The 22,877-nt window shown below is 46.4% G+C and overlaps 1 protein-coding gene across 3 annotated transcripts in view; it reads right to left on the bottom strand.

Moving 5' to 3' along the window:
* Positions 1–22,877, bottom strand: part of SEPTIN2 (septin 2) — a 321,415-nt gene that overhangs the window by 272,611 nt on the left and 25,927 nt on the right. For all 3 annotated transcript variants that reach the window (XR_014970433.1, XM_085633398.1, XM_085633399.1), the window contains exons 2-3: positions 7,907–7,955; positions 1,315–1,414 (exon numbers count right to left, since the gene is read on the bottom strand). Coding sequence is in view for 2 of the 3 variants with exons in the window: in XM_085633398.1 (XP_085489524.1) it covers positions 1,315–1,414; positions 7,907–7,933 (127 nt within the window). In the remaining variant the exon portion in view is untranslated. The remainder of the gene's footprint in view (positions 1–1,314; positions 1,415–7,906; positions 7,956–22,877) is intronic.

Here is a 22,877-nt window from a genome sequence, read left to right as displayed (position 1 = left end):
CAAGGTTTCGGTTAGTGCAACTAAAAATCCTTCATAGAAGTTATTTTGCATGCACTACCATGGTGAAGAAGGGTATGGCAAAGACCGCGCTATGTACCAGACAATGTAGTCAAGTGGGGACTTTTATCCACATAATATGGAGCTGCCCGGTCCTTCAGTCCTACTGGGAATCTATGGTCACTTTTCTGAATTAGGTTTATAGGGACGTGGTTGAGTTATCGGCAAAGTGGTGCGTCCTAAATATTTGGGATGCAACCGACCTTACCCAAATAGAGTAGATCTGGATGGCCCTGGGGTAGATGGTGGCTAAACGCAACATTGTACAAATGTGGAGGGCAGAGCTTGTCCGCGTTTGAGCGACTGAGTGGGATATGGATAGGTGCATGTTGGCGGAGAGAGAGAAGTCTATGAAGGTAGGGGCTGTCCGAATAAATGGAGGAAGTCTAGGGAAATTTAATGGCTACCCTGGTGATGTATGGCCTTCCATTTTAAGTGGCAATCATGAAATACCCCGCCTGGGGGGTCCAGAATTGGCGGAAACCTAATGAAACGCTGAAATGAAGGGTGGAGTCTGGGGACTGTTTGGGATGGATGGTCCTGGCTGCTGTACGCCCATGTTCTTTTTGATACCGCACTGTGTACTTTCTAATTTTCTTCTGTTTATCTCCATACAATAAAAAGATCTTTTAAAAAAAAAAAAAGTTTGTTTTTAGTCTTGATAACACATTGCCATAGCAGAAATAGCACTGAAGGGAGCTACTTTGTGTGTGAATGTGCTCTTGTGAGAAGGGTTGGGGGCGAGATGTGGCTAGAACCAGGGCTCGGCACAGAGCTACGATGCTTCTTTGATTCCCTGGATATACAGTAACAGACTCGAAGTCCCCCCTTTCTTTAAGTAGGCAGCTCTGCACCAAGGATACCCTGACCTGACTGAGGGGGATTATTCTGGTCAACCAATACACAAGTCCTGGACCCTAGCCCAAGGGATGTGGGAAAGAGTAAAGTTCTACAGTTACAGAAAGCAATAGATTTGTGGACTACAGTTTTTCTCCTACTGTTCACATCCTTTGCAGTCAAGTCTCGGGGAGACAGTTTGTCCTTGCATCGTTCTCAGTGGTAGCCTCAGGTGTCTCATTAAAAAGCTACAGTGAGCACCTTTATCAAACTGATGAATGAGGAGGAAAAACACATTCAGAACAAAGTAGTCAGTTGCATGAGGAAGCAAAAGCAGCAAGTATGAGCGTTACTTTGACATGACTGCGGCTTATTCGGACAGTCAGTAAGCACCAATCATGGATAACAAAAATGACTCACCGACCACCATGAGCGTGAACTCGAAGCCCTTCTTGACCGATTTCCTATGGACTTGGTTGGGTAGGTTGGCAAAGCCCACATAGCCAGCCGAGTCGGAGAACTGGAAGAGAAGGAGGATTTCAGATTGCCATACCATCACGTCTGACATTTGAATGTTGCTCACTATGCAAGCAGACCAGACCGCCCCAAAGCATAAATGACACGGGTATCGGCTCAAAACTAGTCGCCGCCAAGAGCTTCAAGGCATTCAGCCGTCCGATCACACACCAGATTGCTCCCCTCAGGGGACCATTCCCATGAAAGACTTGTCAAATCTCACCACTATTATTCAATGCGTACACAAGCCCGCAGGTGAAGGTAACACAACATCACAAACAATTCTAAATGTGTGCAGGCCATTCTTGAACCCTTGTGAGATGGCAGAAGAGCTTGGAACAGTATCAGAGACATTTTACAAATACAGTCACCTGGGCAAGGGATAGTGACCTGGGCATCAAAGGGCTTAAGACCAGGGTGCACGGGACCAGCACTGAAGCAGGCCTTCCAGTCAGATGGGCACAAGGGGAAGGGAAGTGAAACCCTATACCTCTGGCTCAATGCCCAACCTTAGAGCAGAGTTGGTTGGTGTGAAAGGGACAAAGTGCTGCTTGTGATACTCAGCGTGGTCAGTCCATTGCTAAAGATGCATTTTAAAGAAAGTTGAAGCCCGGTCAAATAAGAAGCTGGCAAACAAGAGACGCGTAAGCCATCCAATTAAGAGCAAGGAACTGGCCCAAAGACTACTGTACGTTTGCATTTTACCATATTAGGAACAAAATAGGTCTTTGACAACAAAAGCAGACTACAGGTCAGGCTTTAAAACAAGCACTGGCAAACCAATAGGTCTGGAGCCCTATCAGTACTGCCAATACTTGTTTATTTTGGAAATGTTTGTGTGAAACAATTTAAAAACATTTACATGTGTCTGCCTATGCGTACACACACACACACACACACACACACACACAAAATCGCTCCCATACAGATAGCCATCTTCTAATGCTTTTTAAAACAGGTTTTATAAAAAACATTCCAAGATGGTGTTTGACTGTTTTTGCTGGCGTAGTGTTTCTGCGCACTTTTCTCACTGTTGATCAGTGGTAAAGTGCAAGCGCTCCTATGGTAAATTGTGTTATGGATTCGTTTTTCCATTATTGGATATTTGATTTACTTGTTAGTTCCTAGTAAAGTGCACTGAGTGTGCCAGGGCCTGTGAATCAAATACTACTAGTGGGCCTGCAGCACAGATTGTGCCACCCACGTGAGTAGCCCTGAAAAGATAACTGAGACCCGCCATTGCAGAGTCTGTGCACAGTTTCTAACTGCCATGTCGACTTGGCCAGTGCGCACACTTGCCATCACCTTCCCTTTTCTTACATCAGCCACCCCTATGGTAGACCCAAGGTACCCCTGTGGGCCGGGCGCAGTGTATGTGAAAGGTAGGACATGCCCTTGTGTGTGGCATGACCTGATAGTGAATTACGGCCAGTTTTGTTTTTCGCTATTGCAAGGCTACCTGTTCCCCATAGGACACATTGGGGAGTTTGTTTATAACATCTTATAAACATAACTGTCCCGGGTAATTAGGTAGGAAAATAAAGTTTAGTATGCCTGAACTCAGATTCTAAAGATGCATCTTTTAGTGGAGGTGATTTTTACATTCTGTGTTTGAAAATACCACTTTTAGAAAGTAGGTATTTTCTTGTTCAGTCATCCTGTGTGCCTCTGCTGGAATGTGGATTGCCGGTCTAGGTTTTGGATGACAGAAGGCTGGGGAGCAGGAGTGGCTCCATATAGTCTAGGTGGGTCAGGAATGGGCTGAATAGACCTGGTCTGCAATTGAGGAAGGTGGAGGAGATTTCCTCGCACCTCAAAGGGATTGGTCTGCCTCTGACCATGACGTCTTCACCTCCTGCCAGGAAGTCACACCAGAGAAGGCAGAACTGGTTCTGGCTGGGCACAGACACTCGGTCTAAAACAACAAAGGATTTTGGGATATAAATATTGGGGCCCAGACCCCTGAACTTTAGAACTCTTTTGGATCAAGAAGACTGCCAAGAAGAAGAGCTGGAGAAACTGTGAAGAACTACCACCTTGCTGTGTGCTTTGCTGTGTTGACCTGCAGTGGCTGCTTCTGTCTTGGACAGTGAAAGGACTGCACGGAACTTTCTGCAATCTACTTTTGTGAGTTTCTCCAAGGGCTGGAGGTACAGCTTGCCCCCTGTTCAAGAAGTCTCAGGAACAGCAAAGACTTCAAGCTCTTCTGCCCTCAGCACTGGGTACGGTGTGTTTTGTACTGCAACAGAAGAAAAGCAACCCGACGACGTCTACGACGCCGCTGCCGACTCAATGTCCTGAAGGCACCGCTGCAATGCCGCACCGTGACCCTGGTCTCACAGACGACACCTGCTGACACCGCCACTAAGCCACTGCTCGCACCGCGACCTGTGGGAACCGCACTCTGCCTCACGTCATGACGCCTTGGTATCCTCGACGACGCTCGTAAAGTTACACGACACCGCCCTCATCCCGCCCCCCAGCCTTAACCTACCGACGCCGGCGCCATCTATTCCAGTTCGTCAGCCGACAAAGGCGCTTCAGCAACGACGACGATGCTTGCACCACAACCTGCCAGCACCACGACGAGCACCGCATTCACTTCGCACCGCGACCCTGGGCTCACCGACGACACCCACCATCTGACGCCGCTACCAAGCCGCTGCTCGCACCGCGACCTGATGGCACTGCACGCCGCACTTTGCACCGCAGCACCCGACGCCTGCCATGCCAGCGCTCCTGACTTCAACAGAGAGGAGATCGATCTGCAACGCGTGTGACTTCGAGGGCCCACACGACTCCTGCACCGACCTCCGGAACGGGCGCCTGCGGACACCGTGCTTTCGGAAGCTTAACGAGAGGTCTCCGACGCCCTGCATTTCTAAAAGGTACTGTTTGCGGGTCTTCCCAACAATGTAGCTGGCCTTCGACACCACAGACAACCAGAACTGTTTGGATTGGTTTGCTCATGACACCTTGATAGCCCCAGATGGAGCTATCGACATCAAGGTACTATTTTGCAATCATATTTTGATAACCAAAGATTTTTAAGTACTGTATTGTGTATTTTTATCGTTTTTGGTCTTCTTAAGTATATAAAAATATTGGATATTTTTATAAACTGGGGGGTGTGCTTTTGTAGTACTTACACTGTATTATTGTTGGTTATGTGCAAATGCTTTACACACTGCCTCTAAGATAAGCCTGACTGCTCGTGCGATGTTACCAAGGGGGTGAGCAGGGGTTATTTTCTGAGTGTAAATCCCTTATCCTGACCAGAGTTGTGGTTTCTGCCCGAATTTGGCACATGCCCTAGCCGACCAAAAATCCCATTTCTAACAGATGGGCACACTTCTGCCTGCACACAAGCGAATCCATCTTGGAATAGTTTTGTGTAAAGTAAAACCAAATCAGTTTCGAGATGGCCACTCATGCAGCTATCTTAGGAGGGTTTACAAAACCGATTTTCAAGATGGCGGATGCTAGCCGTCCGCGCATGAGACTCATGCATGAGGCACACTCCTACCGACAGTGATAGCCAGGTAGCAGTTCAAAGAAAACTACAGTTGTCCTTGCTCAAAGAAAAACAAGAGGACAGAAAAGAGATTGTGTTTTTTCCATTGAAAATACACTCATCGGGCAGCAGTTCCTGCCACTGATGGAGACTATTTTCTGTGTGGATGACAACATTCTGATGTGAGAGAACATTGTCCCTCATACACAGAGAGCATCTACTGGCTGAAATGGGCCGACCCATCTCTATTCCGTCCCTCACACACACACATGGTATCTACTAGCTGAAGTGGGCCGACCCATCCATCTCTATACCGTCCCTCACACACAAAGGATCTACTGGATGAAATGGGCCAACCCATCTCTATACCATCACTCTCACAAAGGATCTACTGGATGAAATGGGCCGACCCATCCATCTCTATACTGTCCCTCACAAACAGAAAGGATCTACTGGATGAAATGGGCAGACCCATCTCTCCATGCGTGTGCTGTGGCGAGTGAAAACCAAATGTGAATGCCACTAAAAGAGACCACTGGATAAAGAGGGCTGACTGAACGCCTGTGTGTGCGCGCATGCGGTGGCACGTGTGCATTTTAGGGTATTTTTTTTATGGCTAACACCAGACCTGAAAAAAAAAAAATCACACTTCCATGCATATAGAAGATATCGTGAGCTGCACATGATTTGAAGATGGCAGGGTGTATGCCAATTGTTAATGGGAAATGTACGCATTTCTATGTGCAATTCAAGAAATACAATTTCAGTTGACTATGGACACTTGCATAGCACATAAATACCCTCGAGGGTCTCAAGGAACTTACAAAAGCTTCAGAACAAGTGTAGCCTGAGCAGTGGTTTAAATATAGTCAAAATATTGCAAGCCCATTTATAGTTTGGAAGTCTATTTCAAATGTCAGAGGCTTAGAAGGAAAAGCAGAACTTCCCTTGAGGGATCAGCCTGTATTGTGGGGTGCAGATACAGTTACGAGAAGCACTGTATAGTGTCTGGTGTGGGGAGTAAATATGATTTTAGATGACATATGTTCAGGAAGTAAGCCATAGAAACAACTAAAAATGGATGCAGTATCATTTAAAGGCGAGTCAAGCCCTAATGGGAAACCAGTGCTATGCCTACCTGGCCTTTGTTATTTACATGAGCTCTTTCCCAAACCAAAATGGCACGTTTTAGCTATCTGGGACCAATGTACGGAGGTGCCTGCAAGTGAAGACGGGCCTCTGTTTAAACAACAGCCCTAGGGAGGTGCAACAGATTAGGAGAAAATCTCTCAGACTTCCAAACCTGGAATCATTTGGCAATCCTCTTCTTAAGAGTACATTATTGTATTGGCCATAGGATTAATTTCCAGTAGATATGATGCAACTTTATTACCAGACAATGAGAATCTTGGTTGCATGAATGGGATGAAAGTGTCCTTTCTGAGCTACAGTATAGTATGCCCGATGCTAGTACTGAGCCTCAGTCTGAAGAGCGTAAAGCTGGAGGTGAACTCTGTGGAGACCAGGGTCAGTAAACAAGTGAGACCTATTTTCACAATTGAGATGCTGGCTTATAGACCAGTAAGGCGGAAAAACTGGGGTATTTTTCCTAAAGAAACTGAGGGTTAGGAACCATGTACACTTCCATGATGACCTGAGAGTCGAACGAATGATGGATTGCATTACTCTCAGACTCTGGCATAAGTTGCTCTCAAGGTGCTGAGAAAAAACAAAATCACTGACACTATTGCTGAGGCAGCAGTAAGTAGAAATGTGCAACTCAAATAGATGGGACACGAGCATGGAAGAGACACATTATCACATTGGTAGAAATAGGGGAAGTTCTTCTAATGCGGTTCTTTCCCGCTCCACCACGGAGGGCAGGAGGGCCCGAGTAGCAAGAACACAGCGACATGGCTTGGATACAGGGCTGGATGGCACACAGACAGTCATATTCATGAAAACGATTCACATGACACACGAAAAACGAATGCCACAGTTGTATTCACTGGTACCGAGAAGGGACTATTGTTTATGCAAGAAACACCACTCTGGGAAAGGACGATGATTTTACGAACAGTGGAAAGCACAATTCGCCACAATAACACATTACATAAATGATACACAAAACATGATCGGACCATGTGCTTCACGGACTCACCCCCAGCTCCTCTAGAGGAACACGTGAAAAAGGAAAGAAAAAGGAGTTTACTGACAGCAAAATAGTACAATATTTTCAAAGTCAGAAGCAAACGTTGGGAAGGCTTCTCCCAAATGCAGAGTTACTCCGTCCACTAGTCAAGGAAAGAAGAGGGAGTCCAGCTCTTTGATTGGACAGTCTCCCATCAGTCTAACAAATGAGTCCATCCCTAATACAAACCACCTAAACTGGGCAACTGAGGTGGTACCTCGCCCTACCCCCCCAAATCCATCCTCCCCGCCTACCAACAGGAGCCACACCCGACTACAAGGTAGGCAGCTCATGTCACTCATTTCATACTTCATGGTGCACCCTGAAATGTGTTTACTAAGGCTCTCTAATGTGGCAACAACCAACATGTTTGGACCCACACAAAACAGCCAAAGTGGGTGTGCATGGGGAGGGGGCGGTCAGGGCACACACATCAGTGAACTATTTCTGCGATTAATCTCCTGAATTGATGTATAAATCGGGTGGGACTAGCAAAGACCGGATGGGCCTGCTAGCAGCAGCTGCGCCCACCTTCGGGCGCCTGCTAGCAACAGGGCCGCCCGCCTCCAGCGCCTGCTAGCTGCAAGACCGCCCGCCTCCAGCGCCTGCTAGCAGCAGCTGCGCCTGCTAGCAGCAGCTGCGCCCGCCTCCAGCACCCGCCCCCATTGTCCACCTACTGCACTGCTTTACTTGATTACTTGTGGCTCTTTCCTGCTGCATTTCGCTACAAGCAAACAGGCTAGGGTTATGAAGACATATTAAAATGAACATTTACATTTCCGTTTACTTACCTTCACTTTATCACCGGCCTGAGACATGTTTCAACGTGAATTTGAGAACCTGAAAAACAAACAAATCAATGTGAGGATAGAACAAGCAGGAACAGAAGGACAGCAGTGAAACGAAGGACGAATGAATGCTTTCTCCAGATAATCTACTTCACATTAAAAATGCTGAAGGCTCCAGCACAACGAGTTCAAGGCTACGACTGCAGAGGGTTTATTCCTATCAGATTTAAGGTGAGCAGAAAAGCGGTCATATAGAAAAGGTTCTGAACGTCACGGAGCTTTTGGGATATATGAACTTTCCAAGGTGTAGGGGACACACCAGGCTGTGACACATATGGAAACTGCAGTCCCGACAACTAACGCCAGGATAGCACACACTGAATGATCCAAGCACCTGAGCATCGCTTCCAGTTCAAGGTGTGGGTGCGGTCGCTTATCCAGTTGGGCCAGAAACGCGGCGTCCCTTAGGTGCCACTTTGGGTTGGGATGTGAATTATCAGCACTTGTTAGATTTGGAAGGCGGGGGAAGGCAAGGCCTTTTCTTAGGCCGTACCTAGTATGAACATTTGTTTAGGAATGGTGCCATCTAGCTACCCACACTGGCTAGCCAATGGACTGCCTTTTGGCTACTTGGTACTCCAGGAGATGCAAAGTTAACCAGTCAAGTCCTACCTTAGGAGGCATTACAAACTCAGACACAATAGGAGACTGTAGATAAAGCCAAAAGCTCAGGCCCACCTGCAGCTCTCCAACCACACTGACCATGCCATCTTCTTGTGCTAACTGTAAGCTAGGGGTAGTAAGCATGCGTTTCAACAAGCCACTCTCAACAACTCCAACTCAAATCAACCAAACTCCTGTCCTCTTTCGAACATTTACACCAGTCGCCATCTGATTCAAAGCAAATATAGGCACCCCCAACCTAGTGCGACAAATCACGAAATGTTGTCCTTGAGCTAACTTGCACCTCTTACTCGGATCCCTATTCTTGGAGATTTCAACCTGACAATCAACTGTAACACACTGTTTTCACATCTTCTCTCAGACCACTCTTCAACCAATACTCCTCTCACCCAGCACAGCGTCAGGTGAACCCCGATCTTCCACTCATATATAGCACATTATAGCAATCCAGCACAGGGCCACTGGAATTATGGGGCAAGGGAGCACCAAATTATGTGGTAGGGATGCTTAAATTGTGCACCAAGAAATGCCAAATTATGTAGCATATGTGCAACATTTTTTTATAGTATTACTTCATTATTTTGACACTTGGTAATACTGTCTGGGCACATATTTCACCTCATTGGTTATCAGTTTAACAACCAAATGCAGAAATAAGCAAACTGAAAGATGACCTGTTAACCTTTGCAAAGGGCCATCCATTTCGTGTGAACACGTCGCCATGTTTTTAGTAACTTGATTTGTTTGAGCTGGAAACAATTTTTTTTAATCTGCAGATTACACAGCAGGTGACAGATTATGTAGCAAATCCATAATCATGAAAAAGAAGCCGCAGAATTGGATAATTCCAGTGGCCGTGATCTACACCCATTAACCAACTGTATCTGATAACTTGATATACATGCATATGCCCGCCATTGCTTTCCGATTCATATCCCATCCCCATCTCTACGAGGAGACACTTCTCAGCATCAGAATCGCATCCCTTGACCGCTGTAGCAGCTCCATGCATCAAACCTTCAACACACGATATCCACTATGTATTTTCCACTACTACCTCATGCTCAACCATTGAATGGTGTTAGTATGTGAATTTCATAAATGAAACAAGAGCATATTTCTGCAGAGGGAGCAAGAACGAGCCCACCCCCAACCTAAAGGAAAACAAGCAAGCCTCGAGCTCATTCTGCATCACTCACAATAAAGCTAAATGTTGCTAGGTATGTCTGCAGCATCTACAAGCGCCTCTCTCCCCTCCACGCTCACATATCAACATCCCATCCAGAAGGAGAGGAGTCATATGAGGGCCTGGTGAACATCTCGGCTACTGTGGAGACCTGGCTCCCTGTCCAGTCAAGCTCCGTCCAGAAAGCACTTCTGATTGCCAATTTACTCCACAGTAGGAAGGTCTGCACATGGAGGGGGAACGAGGCTTCCTAGCAACCATCACTGGTCTGTCACTAGAATAATAAAAACACCCTTTGTTTAACTCATTTCAAACTAAACTTTAAAGAGCAGCCTCAGGAGAAACCTTGCCACAGGCCTGGCGTCTTAAGACATATCTTTCCTGAAGGTGCCAGCTGTGCTCTTGGGTAATATAAGTACAAGCGCATCCTAGATATGACCATCAACCAGGGTTGAAAGCCTTTACAGCCTTGGCTCCCCATCAGCCGAGGGTCCATGGAAGGAAGGCAATTTTATCCTCAGTCTTCTAGAAAGCAGCCCCCACCAGAATCTAGCCTATGGAATACACTTCATGCTTTTCAGCAGCCAGGCCACATTTTACGGTCGAGCCTGGGTAGCGCATACGCTGTTCTGCGAGGCATGCTGTATTAGAGTATGGACTTGAAGCCCTGCCCACTCTCCTCCCATATTTGTCATTGGCTTGTGTAACTGTCCTTTGTAAATGCTGGATTCTGATTCGTAAATAGGCTTGTTAGTCCCTCCTTAGTACCGCCTTGTCTTCATTTGTAACCTCCCGTAAGGACTGGCCCTTTTACTTCCGTTTTTACACGGGTTCGTCTTTAGTCTGTAAGCACTTTCCAAGCAGCCGGTGACAATGGTGGCCGCTTTTTTGAAATGCAATAGATCTCGCATTTACAAGTGTTTGTGCTATTGGCATTGTAAATGACAATGCCTTTTATTTATGTGCTAATTATCAGGACAGATAAATAAAAGGCTTTGTCATTTACAATGCCAATAGCTTAAACTCTCGCAAATGTGAGACCTATTGCATTGCAAATGCTTGTACTTACATACAAGCGGATACTGGTTTAAGTCAACAACAAATGGGGTTGGATGGAGGGATGGTAAAACGTCACCTTTGTCGCTTCTGAAGGGGAATAGAGTGGTGGTCTTTCTCAAGCACCCAAGAATACTCGTCTTGATTATTGCACCCAACAAGGAGGTCACATACCCTTCCATTAGGGGGAAGATTTTTAAGCCTGGCTCTAAATCGAAGCAGTCGCCAGACCGAATAAGATCACCATAAAACAGACTTTAAGAAGCAGTAGTAAGAGGGGCTCAACCGACGTTGCTAATCCCATCTAGAAGCTTTTGAATGACCGAAGGAGTCTGCTTCATCTGAACTGCTCCTATGGTACTTTTTACAGTGGGAAAGGGTATGCTCTATACAGTAGGCCTGAGCTGGTTATGGTGATAAGGAGCCAATCAACACCGATCTGTTTATTATGACATGTGACAACAAAGGTAGTAGGTCTGACTTAAATACTGTGAAAAGTTTATATACTTAACATAGCCTTCAAATGTTGATTGCTATGTACTAATACCTGTATAGTGGAGTTTTATTAGATAGAATCTCACAGATTACTATTTTTAGGCAAGGGGTTTGGTACAGGGTACCTTCCCCTACGCCGACAAATCTTGGGGCTAGAATATCTGTATTGTAATAGATTTTTAATTTTATGACTATGTTTGGTGGTTGCCTTGTTGAAAATAATATACTTAATACAAAAAGTTATTATTGTGAAAAGTATGTTAAAACCAATAGGCCTTTAAGGTTAATTGCTATTAAGCTGTGTAGAAACAATGCAATCAAAAGAATGACGCCTGCAACTATATTTAAATTTGACTTTTGTTTTTCTTCTTATATCAAAGAAACAAGGGCAACCCTACTCACAAGGAACCAAGTCATACAATATATTTAGAAAAAACAAAGGTTCTTGTGGACAATGTAAAGAATCAATAATTTGTAGACAGTGGCAAATTAGAACTGAAATAGAATGCTGAAGGAGAGAGAAGCTTTATGCAGAACATAACAAAAAAGACTAAATACGGTTTTGCAAAGAAATAATGTCCGTATTGGAAACATGCAGACTATGCTTAGTGTCCCATGTGAAAAAAAATCCAACCTTACAGGAGTGACACATTTTTACATAAGATAAGGTTTCTTAAAACATAAAAACCACCATTTGTTAATAAATATACTTCAACTGCCTCCTTTCAATCTGGGGAGGGTAGAAATGGTTGATTATGATTTTAGTTCTAATTTGCCATTGTACCTACAAATTATTGATTATCTTTACATTGCCCACAAGAACCATTGTTTTTCTAAAATGTAATTTTTTACTTCAAGCATTTGCCCACTGTGTTTAGGCAGCAACATTTTTTCTACATTTATTCTTTTAATTTATCTTGCCTATGCTTAAGTTTGCCTGTATGATTAACTGTAGAAGGGAGAGTGGGTGAACATAAGAATGAGTTACTGGATGGATGAATGAATGGATGCATGAGTGCAACATTGAGTACATGTATGAAAAGAGACTGAACGTCTAAAATCACCAGCGGCCGATATAACCAGCGCATAGAAGGTAGACTACGAAACAATTATCAGATGCAGCGTACGGGGAGGCTTCTACTACCTGGAATAATCCCAGACCCAGTTTTGCCTCATAACAGATCATTTAAAGCTGCTGAGGTTGCGTGAGGTATAAGATTAGTGACAAAACCTAATTACAGAGACTGCAATTGAGAATGTGGTATCATGTCAAGCCAACAGCATGGTAAAAACTTGGTCTTGATTTTTGGGGATCTTGCCACAATTTACCATCACAGATTTATGTGGTCATTGTGCTGATTGATCATTTGTCGAGAATGGGGGAAGAATGAACAAGCAATGGTCCTCACAACTAGAGGGGTCTTCAAGATTTTAGGGTACGTTTTATGAGATTGTATCCCAGAATGGGGTGCAGTTGGTTTAACTTAAAATGAAAGATTCCCAGGGTCGGTGTGGGATTCAGCATGCTAAAGCTACATTCTATCACGCTAAGATGATGGTGGTAAAGTGCGTCGAGGCAGCATAGAGCCATGGCATGGACATCTAAAAGCGGTCATGGATCTTATGCGGTCGTAACACCAGCCCACTTATACAGTGGCAAGTCTTTCAAATTGGTGCATGGAAAAAATTGCATCAGAGTTGTGTCCATTTTGGGTGGAAAAGATTTTTGAGCGAGTAAAGTATAAGTGGGTCTTGGAAGGATACAGTGAACATGAGGAGAAGGGACAACGTGTTAATCATAAGCGAAAGTGATGGCTGAATGGTTGAGACTGGGTATGGGTAAGAATCCCAAGTTTGGGTTTGTCCACGTTCCAAGAAACACTGCAGGGGCCTGAGATCCAAGGAAACTCCGTGAACTTGTCAGGTGATTAGCGCTATATTAAAAAAAAAATTAAAAAGCGCATTTTACGCAACTTTTATTTACTAATCCATCTTAGATTCGTAACTAAAAAGAACAAGCATTGGCATAGCCAATAGGTCTCGCTTTTGGGACCTTATAAGTATTTAGTTATGCAGCACAATATCCTTGGTGCAACAACATCGACTGTTGCATGGCTAAACACTTATAAGGTCCCAAAGGCGTGACCTATTGGCTATGCCAATGCTTGTTATAATTATTTCACTAAGTGGTTCTTTTGTTTTGGCAGCGCTGCTGTACTTTGTAGCCAATTGTGTAATTTGTGTTTGGCTGACCCCCTTATCGTAGCATCCTTACTTGCACTACCCCTACTCCACCAGTGAGGTATGACAGCCTACAAGCTGCATGTTTGCAAGCCTTGCCATCTATGTACTCGAGGTAAGACATTCTGCAAGTCGTGTGCACGCAGGATCAGACAAAGCATGTGTGCTATATATATGTACAGTGTACGAGTTTCTTCAAGGTGCGTGCATGGAGTGCCAAGTGTCCTGCAATCTGTTTATACCCAGGTTATGCCAATAGCTGTGTCTACATCCGGGTTAAGGCATGCATGCAGTACGTAATCAAAACCCAAGGACATCCTAAAGGCGTGTCTGAGTCAAGACATACAGCAAGCTGTCTGTACAAACTGAAAGACATCCTGCAAGCTGTGTCTGAAGGCAATACATAAAGGAGGCCAATGGACATATGGGAAGACACTCACAGGTCGCTTCATGTATATACGAAAAGATAACCCGTGTTCGCAGTGTACATATAACAAACCCTACAGCCAGAGTGTGGATTAGGTAAGGCACGCTGACCGGTCTTGGGAACGACAACTAGTCCAGCCTTTACAGCCCGGCTATGGCGACCCCTTCCGCCTGAGGCTGCTCCCTCAGATAAGAGAAGCCCTCCGACATGCGTATGCACCGGCAATGACAGTTCCTGCAAGTGTGTGCACGGGGTATAACAACCCCTCAGACGTGTGTATGCAGTGGACAGGACGAAGCCTCCAGCCTGTGCGTGCGTAAGCCGAGCCACCAAACGAGACCACACCGGGCACGACAACCCCTCTCATCTATGTAAGCACGAGGTTGGACAAACTCTCCAGCATGCGTGTGCACCATGACCAGGTACGACAAGCAACCCAACAAGGGTGTGCGCATCCATCGTATGTATGACAAACACTTCTGCCTGTGTGTACACTGGGAGATACAGATGACGCATGCTTGTTGGACACAGATGTTGTGTGTAGGGATGAACGCTGCCCGAGGGTCTTCACGAACACAGGCTACAGCAAGCCTCACAAATGAGGCGAGAACACCGCCACTCTGCCAGGGAAAAGAGCACATGCGACTTTCACTCTTCCGGTATTTGAGATCTGGCTTCAGGCGCTGTGTGGCCCTGGACAGATGGGGGCGGCATAAGAGGGCAGTGGATAAACCGATAATGGCAAAGGTAGTGCGAAGAAATCAAGTGGAAAGAGGAGGCGATGGGTGTAAGGACTGCAGAGAGAGGGGAGAAGGAGGAAAGAAAAAATAGTGAAAAGATCAGGGAACATGGGGAAGAATGCATAGATGGGGGCTGCAGCGGGAGAGAGAGGCGGAGGGAGTTGTGTGCGCGCGAAAGCACTTAATGAGGCACGTCGGTTGGCGAGTGGTGTGATGAGAGGAAAGCCAGATGGCGCCTCTGCTCATCATTGTGCTCATCATTGTGCGCGTAACCGCACACTATGCCAGTAGATGCCAGCAGCACTTTCCAAAGCCCACACACAAAATGTCTCGCCAGAGCAGCACATGTGCTGGCTCAGGCGAGACCTAAAAAAAATGCTCACCTTATTTGGCATTCTCACTAAAGAAAATCCAAAAGAGACAACATCCTAAAACGGAGTAAAGTGAGGCAATTGGAAGAAACGGTGAATGCTTCCCGGAAATACCAGCGAAAAACAAGCATGGTGATCAAAACACATATTGTTAACGTGAGCTGTTCATCTGGAACGGTGGGTGGCCTGTGCACCACTGTTCAGGCAATTCTCTAGTCAACATCAACTACTGTAAAGGTTTATGAGCGAAATCCATGCACAGTACATACAAACACCCAAAAAAGAGACAACTGGACAAAAAAGGTGAACAATGACTTCCGGTTCACAAATGCCTTGCCTGGTCCTCTTCGACTGGGTCGATATGACCAGAAAATACCAACGCCAGGATTCCAGCAACAAAGAACTACATTTCTGCATTCAAAGAATATCGTGTTGTCAAATTCTGAAGCTCTGATACAACTGATGGAATGTACTCTCCTTCAGAAGTCTTGGCACAACTTTTAACACAAGCTATTTGACTGGCACATTGCTCCCCCGGAACAGCTCATTTAGATAACATTTCATGTACACTAATCCAGTAATTCACATTGAGATCCCTCTGCATCAGTTAGACCAGAGATATAAAGGGGGGAGACGGGCAACAGAACAAAGAAATTACCATTATCAGAAGTTCAGAAAGTTAGACCAGCAGCTGGCACTTCCGGGCAGCCAAAGGTGTGTCCACAGTGCCCTCCTGGCGGTCATATTTATTTACACCACTGAACCTCACCGCAACAAGACACTAATACTGACACACAGACCTAGCATGCACCTCGGTCATAACCAACAATCTTCAAGAGATGAGGGTGGGGCATTGTACTTCCAAAGTTGACAGGCATTGGACCCTCCATCTCTCCACCACAGAATCCAAGAAGAGCAGGAAATCGACACCGCAAGCAAAGTATCCACAATAGCAAAGTAACCCAAACCAAAGGCAGCACCTTCCAGTACTGCAGCACCCTGCTAATCCCATTCCTATTTTACAGCACGCCGGAGCATCATTATCTACTTGATGTGCAACAAGTAACTCCACATAACAGGGCGCGGTACAAAAATGACAAAACACACAAGACAGTGGAGGACAATTGGATAACAAGCAAAGACAGTATAGGGGTCTTTCAATTAAAGGAAGTGCTTGGCAATACTGGGCCAGTTTGTGTCTATTGTTCCACGTGGTCCTAAAATGAAAATCCCAATACGAAGCAACATACTTGGCTACAATACGTAAACAGAGGGGGATCTGCACTAAAGGGTTAAACTGTACCCCCAAATAACAGGGTATGGAAAAGGAGTCAGAAGATGAAGAATGCACTGAGAGTGAGGACGTTAAGCAAAATATTGCATAGTACACGCTTTTGACAATGGGACAGTATTTTTGGTGCATCTTTACAAATGCTGTGTGCACACACGTTTACTTTGTAGTAAACAAAAAATGTACATCAAACGTTATAATGACAACAAAGTAAAACAAATGAACACAAAAGGGAAATTAGTGAATGGAAGTGCACTTTATAACAGGATAAACCATCCAATTTGCAAGCATTACCTAAACAATAAATGAAAATGTTGCTGTGTCAAAGTACATACATCAAACTGGCACTAGTTTAACGAAAACACTGCTTTACCACCATAAAGGGGAAACACAAAAAGCACAAAGTCACCACCCACAAACAGTGGCCTTCATGGCCTGCCCATCTGAATAATGGCAACAACAAAAAAAGCCACTGACTAAAGGAAAACACCAAAATACTTTTGCTTACTTAGCTTTTGTAAAGTATTGATGATATAAAGTATCATTGTGGGGAGAGGATGTGGCCTAACGGCCTCACCTCGCAGCTTGGGGACACGTTCGAACCTCGGCAGGGACGCTCAACATCCTGTGATTCTGGGCAACTCACTCAATCTCCCAATGCCTAACAAAATGAATCACCAGCGCTGTCTGTAGCCAGACCTGAAGAGGACCACTTGGTGCCCCATTACCAGCCCTGTCTGTAGCCAGACCTGAAGAGGACCACTTGGTGCCCCATTACCAGCCCTGTCTGCAGCCAGACCTGAAGAGGACCTCTTGGTGCCCCATCACCAGCGCTGTCTGCAGCCAGACCTGAAGAGGACCGCTCTGTGCCCCATCACCAGCGCTGTAAGCAGCCAGACCTGAAGAGGACCTCTTGGTGACCCATCACCAGCGCTCTTTGCAGCCAGACCTGAAGAGGACCTCTTGGTGACCCATCACCAGCGCTGTTTGCAGCCAGACCTGAAGAGGACCGCTCTGCGCCCCATCACCAGCGCTGTAAACAGCCAGACCTGAAGATGATCACTTGGTGCCCCATCACCAGCGCTGTCTGCAGCCAGACCTGAAGAGGACTGCTCTGTGCCCCATCACCAGCGCTGTAAGCAGCCAGACCTGAAGAGGACCTCTTGGTGACCCATCACCAGCGCTCTTTGCAGCCAGACCTGAAGAGGACCGCTTGGTGACTCATCACCAGCGCTGTAAGCAGCCAGACCTGAAGATGATCACTTGGTGCCCCATCACCCACGCTGTCGGCAGCCAGACCTGAAGAGGACCACTTGGTGCCCCATCACCCACGCTGTCTCCAGCCAGACCTGAAGAGGATCACTTGACGTCCCATCACCCACGCTATCTGCAGCCAGACCTGAAGAGGACCTCTTGGTGCCCCATCACCCACGCTGTCTGCAGCCAGACCTGAAGAGGACCTCTTGGTGCCCCATTACCCACGCTGTCTGTAGCCAGACCTGAAGAGGACCTTTTGGTGCCCCATCACCAACGCTGTCTGCAGCCAGACCTGAAGAGGACCGCTCTGTGCCCCATCACCCACGCTGTCTGCAGCCAGACCTAAAGAGGATCACTTGGTGCCCCATCACCCGCGCTGTCTGCAGCCAGACCTGAAGAGGATCACTTGGGGTCCCATCACCCACGTGGTCTGTAGCCAGACCTGAAGAGGATCACTTGGTGCCCCATCACCCACGCTGTCTGCAGCCAGACCTGAAGAGGACGTCTTGGTGCCCCATCACCCACGCTGTCTGCAGCCAGACCTGAAGAGGACCTCTTGGTGCCCTATTACCCACGCTGTCTGCAGCCAGACCTGAAGACCACCTCTTGGTGCCCCATCACCCACGCAGTCTGTAGCCAGACCTGAAGAGGACCTTTTGGTGCCCCATCACCCGCGCTGTCTGCAGCCAGACCTGAATAGAATCACTTGGTGCCCAATCATCAAATCTGATGCAAAGACAAATGGGACAATATTGCCTCGATAGAGAGTAAAAGTACGAGAAGCAATGGCTGTACTGAAGCCCACTCAGTCTGCACCAACTGAAGAACTCAGGACATGAGGTATATTACAAAGCTGTCTGTCGCCAGATCAGAAAAAGCATTTGCAATGCAATAAATCTCGTATTACTACAAGTTTGAGCTATTGGCGTTGCTATTAATAATACGCTACAAAATATCTCAAACTTTCAGTAATGCAAGAGCTATTGCATCGCAAATCGAAAGCTGCACAGATGTTTAAAGCTAAAGCGCAGGTGCCACAAATATAAAAAAAGTAAACAAATGAAAAATAATGGCGACTGCATGCTTTTTTTTCCCCATTTACTTACTTTTGTTACAATGGCGGCACCCGGACTTTAGCTTTAAACATCTTAAGGTAAAGCTTCGAAAGTAAAGAATTAGAAAAAAAAAAAATGCATTTTACACCTATTTCTTTACTTTTCAAGCAATCGCGGAACCCGCGCTTTAGCTCAAGATGTTTAAAGCTAAAGCTCGGGTGCCCCCATTGTTGTAACAAAAGTAAATAAACGGAGAAAAAAAGGCATGGGCCACTTCGGCGATGGCAATTAACAAATGAAAGGTGCGGCCACCATTATTCCAGCAGAGATGAGCCGTACTGGTTAAATTAAAAAAAGCGTTGCAAGCAAGCGTTTCCTGCCTGCAACAGCAGGCAGGAAAAAGGCATTTAAGAAAATAGTGCTCGGAGGCTGTAATTAAAACATACCAAGTAACAACACATGTAACAGGGGGTGTCCTCATAGGAGGTCTCAAGAAGAGAAAAGGCATACTAAGGAGGGACTACTAAGCCTATTGACCAATCAAAAGCCACCATTTACAAAGGACAGTGGTAGGAGCCAATTAAAAAGGTGGGTGGAAAGTGAGCAGAGCTTCATGCCCATATCCTGAATACAGCATGGCTCGAAGAAACCTCTTAAGCGCTGCGTAGGCGAGACCCAAAAACTGAGCTGAACTCAAGGAATAGCCACCATCAGCCAGGGCACCTCTCCAGTTCTCTGTATCAGTGTCTGCCCCAAGCCTGCTGTAGAGTATGCATTTCAGACTCATGAGGATGCAGCCCGGAAATGACATGTTATAAGCAACAAAGTAAGTCACAAGCAGCTCATTAAATATGCCTCTTCGCTCTTAGAGCTCTTACTGCAACTGGTGGGGCAGAGAGGCACCAGGAGCTGAGGGGGGGCTTACAGGGAAGCCAGACACACGAATCAATCCCTCATTTCACATTTTTCACATACAGATTTCAAAGCAGGTTTCTTCCCCCCTGTATTTATGTGCTTACATTATCTTTCAACTGAAAAATCCGAGGCTCAGTGAAGAACCTCAAATTATATAAATAGACATTTTGCTCATACAGGAATACCTATCATTTTTCCAGGCAGGAGCCGCGTGGATTAAAGCAAAAACAATAATAATAATGCACTGTGGTCTAGAAAAAGTTAAAATCGCCAACATTTTGCATAAATATGTTTAACGTGTGAGCTAGAGGTTCAAATCTGCAGAAATATTTAACATGCTTTATTTTCCAGAGCAGTTTTATCAAAGCTGGACGAACCCGAAGGTGTTGGTACAATCACTGAGAAGCAGTGATAGAGAACCCACTAGGTTAGTTAAAAGGCCCCTCACACACCAACCTGGTTGGTGTCATGCTTCATCATAGGGGCCCCAACCGGGTGGCCGAGTGCCTCCCGGTTGTGCTGCGACGCCTGGCTACAGCAGAGCTGGTGTGGTGCAGAAGTGTGATGTCGTGAAGGCTTAAAAATATCTCTGAGAGTCCTTGCCGAGGTAAATTTATTATTGGCGGCTCAGGATATATTAAAATTAGACTATGTGGTGCAACTACGAAAGAGATTAGTTTCTAATAGTTGTATGTGTGGTAGGTCTACATGTTTCAGCCCACTTAGTAGTGTCAGGGGCTTTCGTCAGGACCAGTGTGTGAGGTGAGTGGCAAAGTGAGGAGTGCCACGTGATTAGTGAAAAAATAAAATGGTTTAGTTACCTACACACTCGCTAAGGTGTGTGGAAGAGGTGTCTGCACATTGGCGGACACCGCAGCGAAAAAACCTGTGGGAGAAAAGAACATAGCACAAAGACATATAAAGCAGTGGCATTCTGTGCTGAGTATCGCCGCAACTATAAAATGCAATCTTCCGTGCTGTGATGTATCCAACACTTGCAGTCGGTTGTGCCTATGGCCACACACATACTATACTGGTGTGGCATGCTGCTATAGTCTCACACTGATCAATAATAACTAATGAGAGGACGCTGTGTGTCCTGTGGGCTCTATCGTTAAATTGGTGAACAGCAAGACCGGCAACAGGACAGGCAGGAAGGGTAGTGAACTATTTTCATGGGGTGCCTGGTGGAGGCTGTGGGCACCTTAAAGGGTGGTCCTATGTGGCCACCGAGTGGTCAGACGTAGACGTAAATACCCAGTGCGCACTGGCTAGCATAGGCTATCCAGGTGACAGTGTGTAATACAAGTGAGGTGCTGGGTACACGAAGGGGAAGTACCCCTGTGAGACGCGCTTAAGGTAACGGGAGGAGGGGATGACAAACAGAAGGAATTAAAAAGGAATTACACTATGGCTGAGTATTGGTCGCTGCTCAGGAAAGGAGAGGAGTGCGCTCCTTAAATCACAAATTCTGTGGGGAGGAAGGAACAAATCAGGCATGAAGGTCGGGACATCATCGGCAGATGTAGACCGACAGAAAAACAGCGCGCGTCACCTTACTTGGTCAAGTAGCAGCACCCGTATTCCACCTACTCAGGGCTCCCGGATCCCGGATGGTGGTGTGTCCAAGGCGGAGGGGGAATAAATAGTGGTAGGGGCCATGGTTTACGTGCTGGGTGTCCAGTAGGCGCTGGTGTAGCCAAAAGGTCTGCGCATGTGTGAGCCTGGGTTGCGAGTTGTGCGCGCATGCGTGGTGCGCGAGCAAGCGTCGAGATCGCTACTCCAGAGCGCATGCGCAGAGGAGCAGAGACGCTGCAAAGGGGAGAGCGCGAGCAGTAATAGCTGAACAGGCAGGCATGTGGGCACTGGATACCAAGTGTAAAGAATCGGTGCCAGAGATAAGCCTTACGTGAGAAGGGCGTGAGGTGGCTCGAAACATGCAAGGGTGCAGATGTCGTGCTGGCATTTGGCTATGAACAGGTGGACAGTTGGGGTAGCCTCACGGAGGTATGGGGGCTACTGGGTCTGTCAAGAGAGTGGGAGAACACAGTGCTGGCATAGGAGGCTACACGAGGACGTGCTGGCATTAGGTTCGCCTGAGGCTATTCCATGGGATATTATCGTTGAGTCCGGTGGTATGGCTGGACAGACGATATATCCAACGTTGCTCTTGTTCCAAAAGGCGACTCTGGATATTAGGAAGGTTGTGGTCCAGGGCCTCTACAACAACCCATCTCATGTCATTGGTCGTGTGGCCTTTTTCTAGAAAATGGGTAGTCATTTTGGTGGTATTTTTCTTGCATCGTATTGTACTGCGATGTTCACAGATCCTTATTTTTATTTTGCGAGTGGTCATGCCTATGTAGGTGAGGTTGCAAGGGCAAGTGATCCGGTACACAACATTTTCCGAGTTGCAATTCGTATGTTTGCGGAGTTCCCAAGTTTTGCCGGGTTCAAGATTCAGTTGTTTGGTCGTCTCAGTAATGTGGCAGACACTGCAATTGCCGCATGGGAAATGCCCTTTGACGTTGGGGAGGCCCCATGCGTTGAGGACCGTGTTGGTGGGTTTGGGAAAGCAGATCGGTCTGGTGGATACGATGGTGTCCTTGATGGTGCGGGCTCTTTTGTTGGCCAAGAGGGGAGGTTCCCAGTTGAGTTTTCCTGTATTCAAGATTCTCCAGTTTTTTTTAATGATTTGAGCAACTTTGTTGGTCACTGTGTTGAAGGTGGTCACACATGTGAGTGGCGGACTGATAGGTGCCTTAATGTAGTTCTCCAGTAGGCCCTCGCGATTTTGGTTTCTGGCCCTCTTGTTAGCTGTCTTGGTTATCTTGCGTGGATAACCACGTTGGTGCAGCTTGTGGCAAAGGTCAGTTGCCTGTGCCTTGTAGTCCTTGGTGTCACTGCAATTCCTGCGGAGGCGCAGAAATTGGCCATATGGAAGGTTCTCACGGAGGGCTCGGGGATGGAAACTGGAAAAGTGTAGTAGGGAATTATGAGCTGTGGGTTTGAAGTGAGTCTTACTCACCAGGCCTCCTGATTCTGCTTTTATGTCCAGGTCTAGGAAGGTGGTCCGATGCCTGTCTGAACTGTGTGTGAACCTAAGATTAGGGTCGCACGTGTTGATCCATTCACAGAAAGAGGCCAAAGATTCTCCTGATCCCTCCCAAATTAGGAGGATATCATCAATGTATCGCTTGTAGAATTTGATTTGGGGGATCCGTGTTGAGTTGATGTTGAGGAGGTGTTTGCTCTC

Source organism: Triturus cristatus, chromosome 11, assembly GCF_964204655.1.
Source record: "Triturus cristatus chromosome 11, aTriCri1.1, whole genome shotgun sequence".
Taxonomy (NCBI): domain Eukaryota; kingdom Metazoa; phylum Chordata; class Amphibia; order Caudata; family Salamandridae; genus Triturus; species Triturus cristatus.
Note: the sequence above shows the minus strand (reverse complement) of the source record. Positions and strands in the feature narration are given on the sequence as shown.